We start from the raw sequence: 12,273 nt of genomic DNA on the forward strand, positions 1-12,273 counted from the left end.
CTGCAAGAAGCTTGCAATACGAATAGCCTGTGCGCTGATTTGCAGCGAAAACAAGAAAAAAGAAAAGAAGCCATGCTTGCTAATATTGTGGTCTATAACTCCTCTCCGAACTCCCCGCTGCTCTGTATCTTGCTCTCTCATTGGCTGTCGGTCATCGCCGATGTAGCTTTCAGTCAGAACACTTCACACAGGATGATTTTGAATCGCCGACAGGTCCAGATATTAAGCATGCCAAATATCTCACGGGAGTCGGCGACTCGTCGGCGATTCTCTCAGATCGCGTCTTTGCTCATTCACACTGCGTGATTGTCACTCGCGTGAACAAGCACCGATTTGCCTGTAATTTTGGGCATTTGTCTGCAATTTCTCAAAACCTGTCGGCGAGCCAAAAACTGGGCTAAAATCGTGCAGTCTGAACTCGGCTTAAGGTGTTATGGGTGGTTGTTTGAGTGTTTCTATGCAGTCACTACGTCAGGTTCTGAACTCTGGCCCATGAGACCCATTTTCCTGCAGAGATTAGCTCCAACCTTGATCAAACTCACCTGTAACTTTCTGGTGATCCCAAAGACCTTGATTAGCTTGTTCAGGTGTGTTTGTTTAGGGTTGGAGCTGAATTCTGCAGGAAAATGGATCTTGTGGGCCAGAATTTAGAAACCCTGCACTAGGTTATTCCAGGTGATTGCTTGGGTTTTTCTGCTGTATGGAAGGTAAAATGTTCAGAGGGATTATTGCATGCTGCTATACTATTAGGCTGTTCTGTATGGTTGCTGAAATATCACAGTCTCGTTGCTAAGATATATGAGTTTGCTTGTTGCTATGTGATTATTGCATGTTGTTATGCTATTGCTAGGATGTTCTGGATGGTTGCTTTGATGTAAATTTTCTGTAATATCTGACTCCACTTTACTATATAACAAATCACTTATAATACTTAATCTAAAATTTCTTAATCCAAAATATTGATTAATCACAAATACTTTATCATATTTCATCTGGAATGTTTTCTTTCATCTGATTGGATACTTATAAAAATGTATGTTCGTTCCCAGTAGACTTTAGTATCAGATAATCGCACACGTTATTTTGTTTTTATTGATCTCATCCTCCTGGTCCTCTATCTCTCCATCATTTACCCCTCCTCCTCCCGACATCCTTGTGTGTGTGTGTGTGTGTGTGTGTATGTGAGAGAGAGGGCGAGAAGCTTGGGGGTTGTCTGAAGAACATGTGTAGAATCGCAGACTCACGGTACTCGTTGTTGCAGTAGTCAGGCTGCTAAACACAGGATGAGGTAAGGCTGGTTGTTGGGCGATTTTTGCCTCTTTCTCTCTCATTCTACCTCACTCTGCCTGTCCGTCTTTCCTCCACTCCCTCTCTTTCTCCTCATTTCTCTTGTGTGGTGTGCGTATGGTATTCCCCCGACAGGTTTTTATGAAGCTACCCTAGCATGAGCCAGAGCTGCTGTAATCTCTCTCTATGTCTCCTTCCTACATGCTGTTTGGATACTACGGTAAAACAATAGCAGGAATAGTGTGCGAGTGTGTGTGATGCTGCATTGTTGCTCTGTGACTTGTTTGCTAAAGTAGAATCAGTGATGCTTTTTTTTTCTTCACAAAATGTAAGTATTTATACAAATATATACTTTGTGATGATGGTTGTGTGTGTGCTGTCAGTGAAGACAAACATGTGCTCGTATAGTGAGGGAAACACCCCACTCTGACCACTGACATGTGATCTCAATTCTGATATTTTATTGCACTTTTGTTTTTTTTTATTGACCTATTAAATAAAAACATGTTTTATTTGATATTAGATGGCATTAATAACATTGGTAAATGGATATACTTTTTTTTTTTTTTTTTTTTTTTGAAGAAAGCGTTATTGTTACCTTTGCAAAACTTGCCATGACAATGTTAGAGTGGCTGGATGCAATGTGGTTTCTAAGGTGTTGTGGGTTGTTGTTTGCAGGTTACTATGTGGTCGCTTAAGTGTTCAGGGATGGTTGCTAGGGTGTTGCTAGATGGTTTCTAAGGTGTTGTGATTTGTTTGTTTTTTAAAGTTACTATGCTAAAGTGTTCTGGGGGGTTGGTAGAGTGTTGCTATGTGGTTTCCAAGGTGTTATGAGTGGTTATTTATATGTTGCCATGCAGTTGATGTGATGTTCTGTGTAGTTGCTAGGGTGTTGCTATGTGGTTGCTAAGGTATTGTGAGTGGATGTTTGCAAGTTACTGTGCGGTCACTAGGCTGTTTGTTGCCAGGATGTTTCCATAATGGTTCCCAATGTGTGCTTGTTTGTGTATTCCCTTGTGGGTGCAAGGGAGTTCTGTATGGTTACTAGGACTGGGTTGGTAAGGTAGTTGCTAAGGTGTTGTGAGTGTTTGTTTGCAGGTTACTATGTGGTTTCTAAAGTTTTATGGGTGGTTGCTATTGTGTTGCTATGTGGTTTCTAAGGTGTTGTGAGTGGTTGTTTGTGCTAGGATTTTCTGGGTAGTTGAGACAGTGTTGCTACATGGTTGCTAGGGTGTTCTGTAGTTGCCACAGTGTTGTAAGTTCCTTTTTTTATATGTTGCTGTGTGGTCACTGGACTGTTAAGGGTGATTTCTAGGTTGTTGTTGTTGTTGTTTGCGTATTTCCATGTGGTTGCAAGGGTGTTACTAAGGTGTTGTGAGAGGTTATTTGCATGTTGCTCAAGATGAGCAGTAGTAATAGCAATGTTTAGTAGACAACACTAATAAGAAAGTCCATGTGTGTTTTTAAAGCATGTTCACTGTTGTAGGTGTGTTGGGGTGTAACAGTGTTACGCCCTGCAGATTTATCTTTTGTTTTATAGGTGGAGACTGAGTCCTTGAGACCGCCTTGCTCTCACTATTGTAGACCTTTCACAGCAGGAAATTAAAGTAGGTGAGGGAACCAGGGTGAAGAACAAGGCAGTCAGATTTGTATTCATGGAAAGACTCTATTAGTCTCCAGGGATCAGTATGACATGTTGTGTGTCAGAGGAAAATCTGATTGGGTGAGAGCTGAAGAAGGGACACAATGATTACAGGTCAGGACATTTGTGGGGTCATAGGGTCTTGACCCTGTTGTTGGTTTACATGTGAGAGGGTTATAAAATATAAAGCTAGGCTGGCAGCATCTATTTAAGCCATGATACAATATACATGGTGTGTCTTTTGTATCTTTTTTTGTTAACTTCTATTAAATCAATTTGATTTAAAAATTGTAAAAAGCAGACATTACTGTACAATAGCCGCTATGTTACCCATTCCATTTGATGCAGAAATTACATACTTCACCTCCAATGGCCTGATATACAGAGTTTTGGGAAAAAAAATACAATGCTACCTTTTTGGATTTATACCATGGTAGTGGCATGGTATTCCTTGAAGTACCTTGTGAATACAGTGGTACATGGATTTCAGTACCATTGAACTAGTATGGTATACTTTTCACAGGGGCATTCACTGTCTGTAAAGGTGTTTTAAAATAGCAGATAGTGCTGTGGGATCTCAGCTGGCATTTGGAGCTGAATAAGTGTAGGATCAGGTCTGCTATGTCAAAATGCTGACTCATGCTATATCATTTGCTGACATTGATTCAAGTATGGATCATAAGCATTTCATGGTGTTGTTGCATCATTAAACATGGCAGGTATAGATGTGGTTGTTTGTCACTGTGGAGTAAATTTGTGTTACTTACAGATATAGCTAGCAATACTCCAGTAAGTGCAGATTAAGGTCTGTGCCATGGTTTATTTTAAGGCTTGAGGAACAAATGGTTTTGTATTTAATTATGTGTGCTGCAGGTAAGCTGCAAATGGGAAGGTAGTATTTGCCATTTGAGGGAACGAGTTTGGGACCGGCCAAATAATAACAATACTATAAATTCCCTTGTAACACAACTGTACCATATCTGTATAGTAACGGTCTGTAAATTACTTATTTACCAAACAAATTTTGTGCAAATCTTTGCCAGCTATAGAGTGATTTGGTTGAGTGGCTCCACAACACCTTTGGTGCCTGATTTCATGCACAATAAAAACTGCAAACTGCCCGTCCAATTGGAAAAATGTTTACTGAATACAGAAAATCACATTATATGTTGTTCCATTTATTTTCCCCATATTTGTATGTAAGCATCTGTATGTCTCGATGGAAGGCACTACCACCTATGGCTGTTCCTCTCCAGAGGTGGGCAGTATTTTAATTAAATGTATTTCAAATATGTATTTAATTACTTTTGAATATTTTGTCATTTGTATTTTGCTGGACCGGAAAAAAAAAAGTAATTTGTAGACAGCATTTTGTATTGAAATGCTTAAAATACTTAATCAAGTAGGTCATTTTATTCTCAGATAATAGAGTAACTTTCTTCACCTGTGTTATCAACTGTAGCCTATCACAGTTTTTGGCTAGATGCTAGTGAATCAAATGACATCCTGTTGGATCCATAGATGGAGTCTTAATTCACTCATGGTTGGATCCAACTGGAAAAAAATCAATGAAAGAAGCTGATTTGGTGCTCTGTGCAAACTGGTTTAGTATGTACTAAAACATATGCTTTCAGATATTGCTCACTGAATGTTATTACAGAACAGAAGAAAAGAGCAATTTGAAAATAGCTGTGCTGCTCTAGAACTTATGAATTTGCTCGCTAGCTTAAGTTAGCTACTCGTTTCTATGGATAAAATTTTAAAAGGGGCTTTATGAAAGCATTTTCAAGGTTTAAACACTTTATTATTATTATTATTATTATTATTATTATTATTATTACTGCCAATATGAGAACCGCATGTAACAAAACAAAAAAACGAGATGAAACCTGTTGACTGATTTTCATGTGAAGGACTCAGGGTGGTTTTGCCCGGAAACTATCATAGATTTAATGATCCTCATCTGTTGAAATGATGTCAAGTTCACTCATTGTTTTGGCCATCACTCGCTTGCATGAGTATGAAGTGTGTGCACTAGCACAAGCAGCAAGTTGCTGGCTGCAGTTCACTTAATGGCCACTGGTGTCGCTAATATCAAGAGTAAAAAAAAAAAAAACTGTTCTTGTGTCTGGCTATTCTGGTGGTCAGTGCTTTGTAGCGCTGACCAGAAAGCAACAGTTTGAAGAGAGAGTGGGCTGGGTGTGAGGGGTCCAAGGGGAAATTTTTATTTATTTTTTTTTAGCCCTTTTCCTCACTCTGGAGATGTAAAGATCTTGGAGGCTGGGCAGAGGGGCACCAGTAATCCTCTCTGTAGTCCTGACTGTCCATTGTAGTCTCTTGATGTCTGATTGGTAGCTGAACCAAACCAGACAGTTATGGATGAACACAGGACAGACTCAATGATGGCAGAGTATAAATGTTTCAGCAGCTCCTGTGGCAGGTTGAATTTCCTCAGCTGGCGAAGGAGGTACAACCTCTGCTGGGCCTTTTTTGCAATGGAGTCATGTGAGTTTCCCACTTCAGGTCCTGAGAGATGGTGGTGCCCAGGAACCTAAATGACTCCACTGCAGCCAGAGTGCTGTTCATGATGGTGAGTGGGGGGAGCGAAGGGGGTTTTCTCCAGCTCCAGGTTGTTAAGACTGCACCAGACAGCCAGCTCTTTAACCTCCTGTCTGTAAGCAGACTCGTCTCTGTCCTTGATGAGGCTGATGACTGTAGTGTCGTCTAGGCTTTAGGAGCTTGACAGAGGGGTCCTTTGAAGTGCAGTCATTAGTGTAGAGAGAGAAGAGCAGTGGGGAGAGCACATATCCCTGGGGGTGCCAATGCTGATGGTGATAGTCCCGGATGGAGCTTAATATCAGCATTTTTAGGTGCTAATCTTCATTGTTGACAGTGAAATCACTTGAGCCATCCTTTTCCATAGGACTAGGCAGTATGACAATATGTATTGTTCCACAGGACTGCTTAATTTTTGACATGTTGACGCGATAAAGAAACATAAATGAAAAAATGTGCTTGATGGTATATACATAAACGCAGTCAGTTGTGTCTTAAGTAAACATAAAACAATCAGAAGAATTATGTATCGATATATTGGATCCATTTATCCATGCATCTTAAAGTGACAGTAGCCTAACATACCTACTGCTGTCTATGTCCTTAATTGTAATCTGACAATAAGACAGAGAAAACCCACTGCTCTTGACTGAATTACTTAAGTAGCTTTAACAATGATCAATCTAATTTAATTAATAGAGTAAAGACTATGCAGTTTTATTTTACATTTATTCAGTATGTTATTTCTTACTAAAATGCTGTTAGACTACTGTACATGAATAACATAAAGGATCTTTATTATAATCTATATTTCATTTATATCTTTCCTAAATTGTATTAGTCCTACAGTATTTTTGTTATTTGCATTTTTGTGCTTATTTTTAATAATAAAGATCAAATAAATTAAAAATAACTATATTGTGATATACATTGTTATATGAAATAAAATTTTTGACCATACTGCCCACCTCTTGAGGATAAAGATAGCATTTTTCTGTCTGTAGAAGGTCAGTTTTGTGTCTCTTCATAAATTAAAAGTTTTACAATATGAAGAATAAATTATTATGCTGAAGTAAATGGACTCCATCCTGACTAATGCACAATAATATTTTAGAGTCTGGTGTTAGGGTTAAAGAAAATGTTGTTTATAAGTTGTTCAAGGAGAGGAAAGTGCTTCTCTTTCTCTTATGTGTGTGTCTAACTCCACTATTACTAAATGTGTTTTATCTTACTCTACTGTAATTTCATTGTCTCTTGCACTTTAAATAATTGCTTGCAAATATTGTATGTTTTTTTTTTTTTTTTTTTTTTTTTTTTTTTTTTTTTTTTGTATTTGAATTAAATGCATTTGATGAGCAAGTATTTGTAATTTGTAACAAAATACTTTTTTGATGCCTTTGTGCCCATCTCTGTTCTAGCAACAGTTCTACTTTTAAATTGACACCTGCCATGGTGTTTGTCATCTCTGATAAATTAAATAATTAGATAGACAAAATACCACTTTAAATAGAATATCCTTCTATACTTCTTTGCTGTTTTATTCTGTAAAAAAGTGAGGAGCGTTTTATGTTGTTGTTAGTGAAAATTTTATCCATAAATAGGTATGTACAGAGTTCTGCAGATTTCGTCAGATTCATTCAGTCATGTTGATTTATTACTAAATAGCTCATTATTACTAAATAACTAATTTGACAATGCTTTGAGCACATTTTACCATTTTAAAATCCATTCCTCTGCATAATTGTCCCTTACACACATGTGAGCCTGCAGATTCTGTGTGTGTTTTGCAGAGCGAGAATGCTGCCGTGAAGGAGAGGGAGTTGTCCCTGCAGTTAGCCAGGATCAGGGATGAAGTGGGTAAGTCTGCTCTGGCTCTGAGGTTAAAAAAAAAACGACATCACACATCAGTCATCTCATCTCATCTCAAATGGTAGGATGTCAACCATAAAATATAATCAAAAAGAGACTATATAGACCTTCTCTGATTACAGTTTTGTAAACTGAATTTTTCTCTTTCCGTTCTCCTGGATTACATTTGGCATGTGACTCTTACACCATTTGTTACAGACGTAATGCAACACTTTTTACCTAAAATACATATCATATTCTACAAATGATTCACTATGTCTCATGATTTTCAAATATGCATCAAATATATCATGTAAAATCATCATTTAATTGATTACAGTAAAAAAAAGTTTTATTTTTCAGGAATTTTAATTGCCAAAAACATTGTTGTTGATCTGTGTTATTTTACAGCAGCATGATTTACCTTTCTATTTTCTGTGCTATTCCTTAAAATTGTGACACCCAAGAAACATGATTTGGACTTTCTGCAGCATGCTAGTGAACAAGTGAAGTCTCTTTTCATTTTCTCAGTTTTACAGCTATTAATGTGTTGACTACATTTGTCAAGCCCAACCATCAATCCTCTTAAGTTATTTAATTAATGGGAAATTTTAGTTTATCGAACCAGCATCTGGTGTCATAATTGCCTTCCTAAGTTACAGCTTTATATATGCTGAATCTGCAACCCTGTTATTTTTAACCTTGGTACCGTTTTTTTTATTTTTTTTATTTTTTTTTTTGATTAAGTGACATTTTGATTTAAATTTTTTTGCTATAAAATTTAAATCAGAGTTTTTAATGTTAAGATTAAAATTTTAGATGTGTTTTAAAGTGCAATTTACAAACTCCGTATTTAATGAATAGAAAATAAAACGGCTCATGTATTATTTCATTTGTTCAGCAGAATAAGTACCAAGGTTAAAAGTAACAGGGTTGCATATTTATCAACATCAACAGTTTTTGAAGGTTAAACATGTCCTTTCACTGACTATAACAAATTGTCTCTCTAGTGGTCAGTGTTCAGCGGTGGGAGCGTCTGCAGGGTGAGAAGGCCCAACTGGAGCAGAGTTTTGAGCGGAAGCTGAAAGGACTACAAGAGGAGCAACAGCAGGAGCTCAAGGCCCTACAGCAGAGACTGGCAGAGGAGCGCACCTCTGAGATACAGCGACTCCGGCAACAGCAGAACAACCACCTGGTGCAGCTGCGTTCCCAGCACCAGGAACAGGTGAGATGAAGTAACAGGGTATAAAGGCCAAGATTATCATTGACACATCTTGACGAGTCATTTATTTTAGCACTGTACACAAAGGACTTTAAGGTATATGAAGGCTTATGAGGGTTAAGAAAGCCCAGAAGTTAGTTACATGTCTTTGTAGTCTGATGATGCACTAATCATTTTCCCTTAAGCCCAACATATACTTCAGTTTTGACACATGCTTAAAGTATGTGTACAGCCAAACACAGCCTTTATTAAATTAGCATCATGTGCACTGTATGCATACTCTAGTGTATGCTTAAAAAGTATAGTATATTTGGTTGCCATTGCTTAATTAAATTTTGCAACCAAAATCCAGTAATTTCAATGAGAATCATAAAAATGAAAAATTTTCACCTGAAAATTTTCCAGTGGCAAAAAAAAACACAAATTTGACACACAAATTTGCAACACCAGCCAATAACAACCCTCTTGGTTCGCCCAGTGTTCTCTGTGAAGCATACTCAGCAAAGCATACTGAAGATCACAAAGACTTCAGCAAACTGTTCAAATTGTCCATAAGTCTCAAATGGCACATAGTGCTAATCTAAATTGTTTTGGTTTTAATAAAGAGAGAGAGAACAGAGTGATATGAGATTAAAGCAACTTGTTACAGTATTTTTTTTTTATAGACAACAGTCAAATATACATTTTAAAATGTTGTAAATGACCAGTCAGAATCCAGAGCCAATATTCCAGAGTGCCTTGTAAAAACCTTTTTAAAAAATTACAACCATTTTTGTTTTCCATGTTAGATCGAGGAAATGAGTGAAAATCATGAGAGGGCCAATATGGAGATGGAAGCGACCCATGGAGCCACATTGGTCACTTTACAGGAAGAACACACCAGAACCATCAAGAGTGAGTCCTGCTGATAGACACATCCATCACACTCCCAGAAATTGAAGCAACTGTGTCTAAAGACCTGCAGAGCTGCCTACTTGGACATCATTATTAGGGCATCATAGCCTAAAAGCTATATAATACCATATAGCAGGGGTAGGCAATGTCGGTCCTGGAGCTCTGCTGTCCTGCAGAGTTTAGCTCTAACCTTAATCGAACACACCTGAACAAACTAATCAAGATCTTCATGATTACTAAGGCTACAGACAAGTGAGGTTTTTTTTTTTTTTTTTCAAGGTTGGATCCAAAACAAACAGGACCGACATTGCCTACCCCTGCCATATAGGTTTGGCCCACTATGAGAGCTCTTGATTTCTGGTGGAAGTCCCTGCTAACAACATAACTACAGACAGCTGAAACAAAACTGTCTGTTAAATGTTAATTATTTTTTAACGCTTTTTTTTGTGTGTACTGTGTATATTATTTATGTACATATAAATACACACATGCATGTATATATTTAAGAATTATTTTGTTTATACATAAAATATTAATATTTATATATGTAAATATTAAAAAAAAATATATATGTATGTTTGTGTATTTATATACACATAATAAATATACACAATACACACACTTTTGTAAACTAAAACGTTTATTTTGGATGTGATTAATCGTTTGACCACAAATTTTCATTGGTGTGGTACTAACAAGAATTGGTTATTTGTTTTTAGACCTGAAGATGGCACATGAGCAGCAGAAGAAGTCAATGGAAGAGGAATTTGAGAAGCTCAGACTCTCACTGCAGGTACTGTATGTCCTCCCTTTTAATGTCATCATGCATTGTACATTGTTCTGACCCTTTTGTTTATAATGACATGTGTAAGTGTTTCTGTGCTGTTTAGGATCAGGTGGACACCTTGACATTTCAGAACCGTTCTCTGCGAGACCGGGCCAAACGCTTTGAAGAAGCACTGCGCAGAAGCACAGATGAGCAAATAGTGGTACTGTTCTTGATATTCTTTTGTGTGTGTGTGTGTGTATGGCCAGTGGTATTAAAAGAAAAATCATCCCCAGAAAATTCTGTCATGTGTTTTACAAAAGAAAGAGATTTATACGTATCTGGAATGAGGGTGGGTGAATAACCAGCTCTGTAAACTCTGGACATCCTGGGATGCTTTTAAACAATACTGAAACATGCTGGACACTTGTTTACTGCTTTGTAGTTAATATATATTTCATAATTTAATTATAATCAAATATATATTCAGTTAATTATATGGATAGCTCTGGGATGTATATATGTAGTAGTTTGCATATGCTTTTTGTTTGCATGTGTACAGGATGCTCTTGCTCCGTATCAGCATATTGAAGAAGACCTGAAGAGTCTTAAAGAGGTTCTGGAGATGAAGAATCAACAAATTCATCAACAGGAGCTCAAAATTTCCGAGCTGGAAAAAATGGTAAATTAAATTAAGAATCATTGCAAAACAATGTTAAAGATAGCTGATTTGATGAAGCTGGAGTTTTGTGGCTTTCATTCCCTGTATTTATAAATAAAGTTCACTTTATCAGATATACACATTTATACTACGGGGCTGTTGAAGCGCTTGAATCTGTTTGGTTGACGAACATTGTAAGGTGTGCAATTATTTTCAGGGAAACTTTGCCAAATCACTTGGTTAAATAATTTCAGTTACTTCAAAGGACATCATACACTACAAAAACAAAAAAAACAAAAAACAAAACTAAACAAACAAATAAAAAAAAAATAATTAAAAACAAATTACATCCATTTTTACAACACAAAATTGTTTTATTATTTTTCCTGTTCTCTCTCCAACTCAAACGCGCAAACATACAGTACGACATACACTCACACACACGGAAACATGCACGCACACAGAAATGTATTGTCAGAGCTGCTCTGACAATTTTATCATTTTTGTCATTTCTCACAAGCGAGGTACTAACAGCGTTTTTAAAATCAGATGAGCTTACAGTTTCACTTTTAGTAGAGACACTGCTGCCAAACACGGTTGAGAGATGCACAGACTCATGTAATTCACACACTCCAGTCCATTGCATCTTGTGCATAGGATAAATTTCTTGCGCATCTCATCCACCAATTCCATTGCTAATTCCAAAACGACATATTAGACCTAGTAACGGAGGCTTAAGACATTGAACTTGAAGTATATCTAGGACTTTATACTTGTATAAAAACTTATACTGGCACCTGTGTGTGGATGTGTTATTAAACAAAACTGAAGGTTTTCAGTTACTTGTGCCATTAGAAATAAAAAAAAAATGTCCTTTATGCAGACTGCAGTTGTATTTGTCAACCATAAAAGGTAATCCAGTAACAACAGAGAATTACCAAGACACATTTTTTGGCCACAAGACAACTTGCCTGCAGAATAAAACACATTTTAGGCCTCTGATATAACTGGATTCTCCATGTTATTTTAATGTACATAAAGGTAAATAAAGCTAAAGTGCTCCTTTAAAATGAGAAATGTTGATTTTTAGTGTGTCTGTCATGTTTTTACACAGGCCCAAAAGAATGTTATGTTGGAGGAGCGTATTCAGGTGTTACAGCAGCAAAATGAAGACCTGAAGGACAGGATTGACCGCAACCTTGCCATGTCCAGGTCTTTATAAAACATTTCTAGTTTAATACCATTAAAGGCACATTAGTTTGGGAGGATTTCGATACTACGCTCTTACAAATGGGTTCTTTATTGGCATTTCTGGTTCCATGAAGAACCTTTAACATTCAAAGAACCTTTCCATTGCACAAAAGGTTCTTTATAATGGAAAAAGTTTTAGATTATTA

General features: G+C 37.0%; 1 protein-coding gene across 2 annotated transcripts in view; it reads left to right on the forward strand.

The window, feature by feature from the left end:
* The window catches only part of LOC109074677 (microtubule-associated tumor suppressor candidate 2-like), a 49,755-nt gene that overhangs the window by 32,463 nt on the left and 5,019 nt on the right, over positions 1-12,273 (forward strand). For both annotated transcript variants that reach the window (XR_006161716.1, XM_042770806.1), the window contains exons 8-14: positions 7,276-7,342; positions 8,344-8,558; positions 9,344-9,449; positions 10,169-10,242; positions 10,340-10,438; positions 10,778-10,897; positions 11,991-12,088. Coding sequence is in view for 1 of the 2 variants with exons in the window: in XM_042770806.1 (XP_042626740.1) it covers positions 7,276-7,342; positions 8,344-8,558; positions 9,344-9,449; positions 10,169-10,242; positions 10,340-10,438; positions 10,778-10,897; positions 11,991-12,088 (779 nt within the window). In the remaining variant the exon portion in view is untranslated. The remainder of the gene's footprint in view (positions 1-7,275; positions 7,343-8,343; positions 8,559-9,343; positions 9,450-10,168; positions 10,243-10,339; positions 10,439-10,777; positions 10,898-11,990; positions 12,089-12,273) is intronic.

Source organism: Cyprinus carpio, chromosome A15, assembly GCF_018340385.1.
Source record: "Cyprinus carpio isolate SPL01 chromosome A15, ASM1834038v1, whole genome shotgun sequence".
Taxonomy (NCBI): Eukaryota; Metazoa; Chordata; class Actinopteri; order Cypriniformes; family Cyprinidae; genus Cyprinus; species Cyprinus carpio.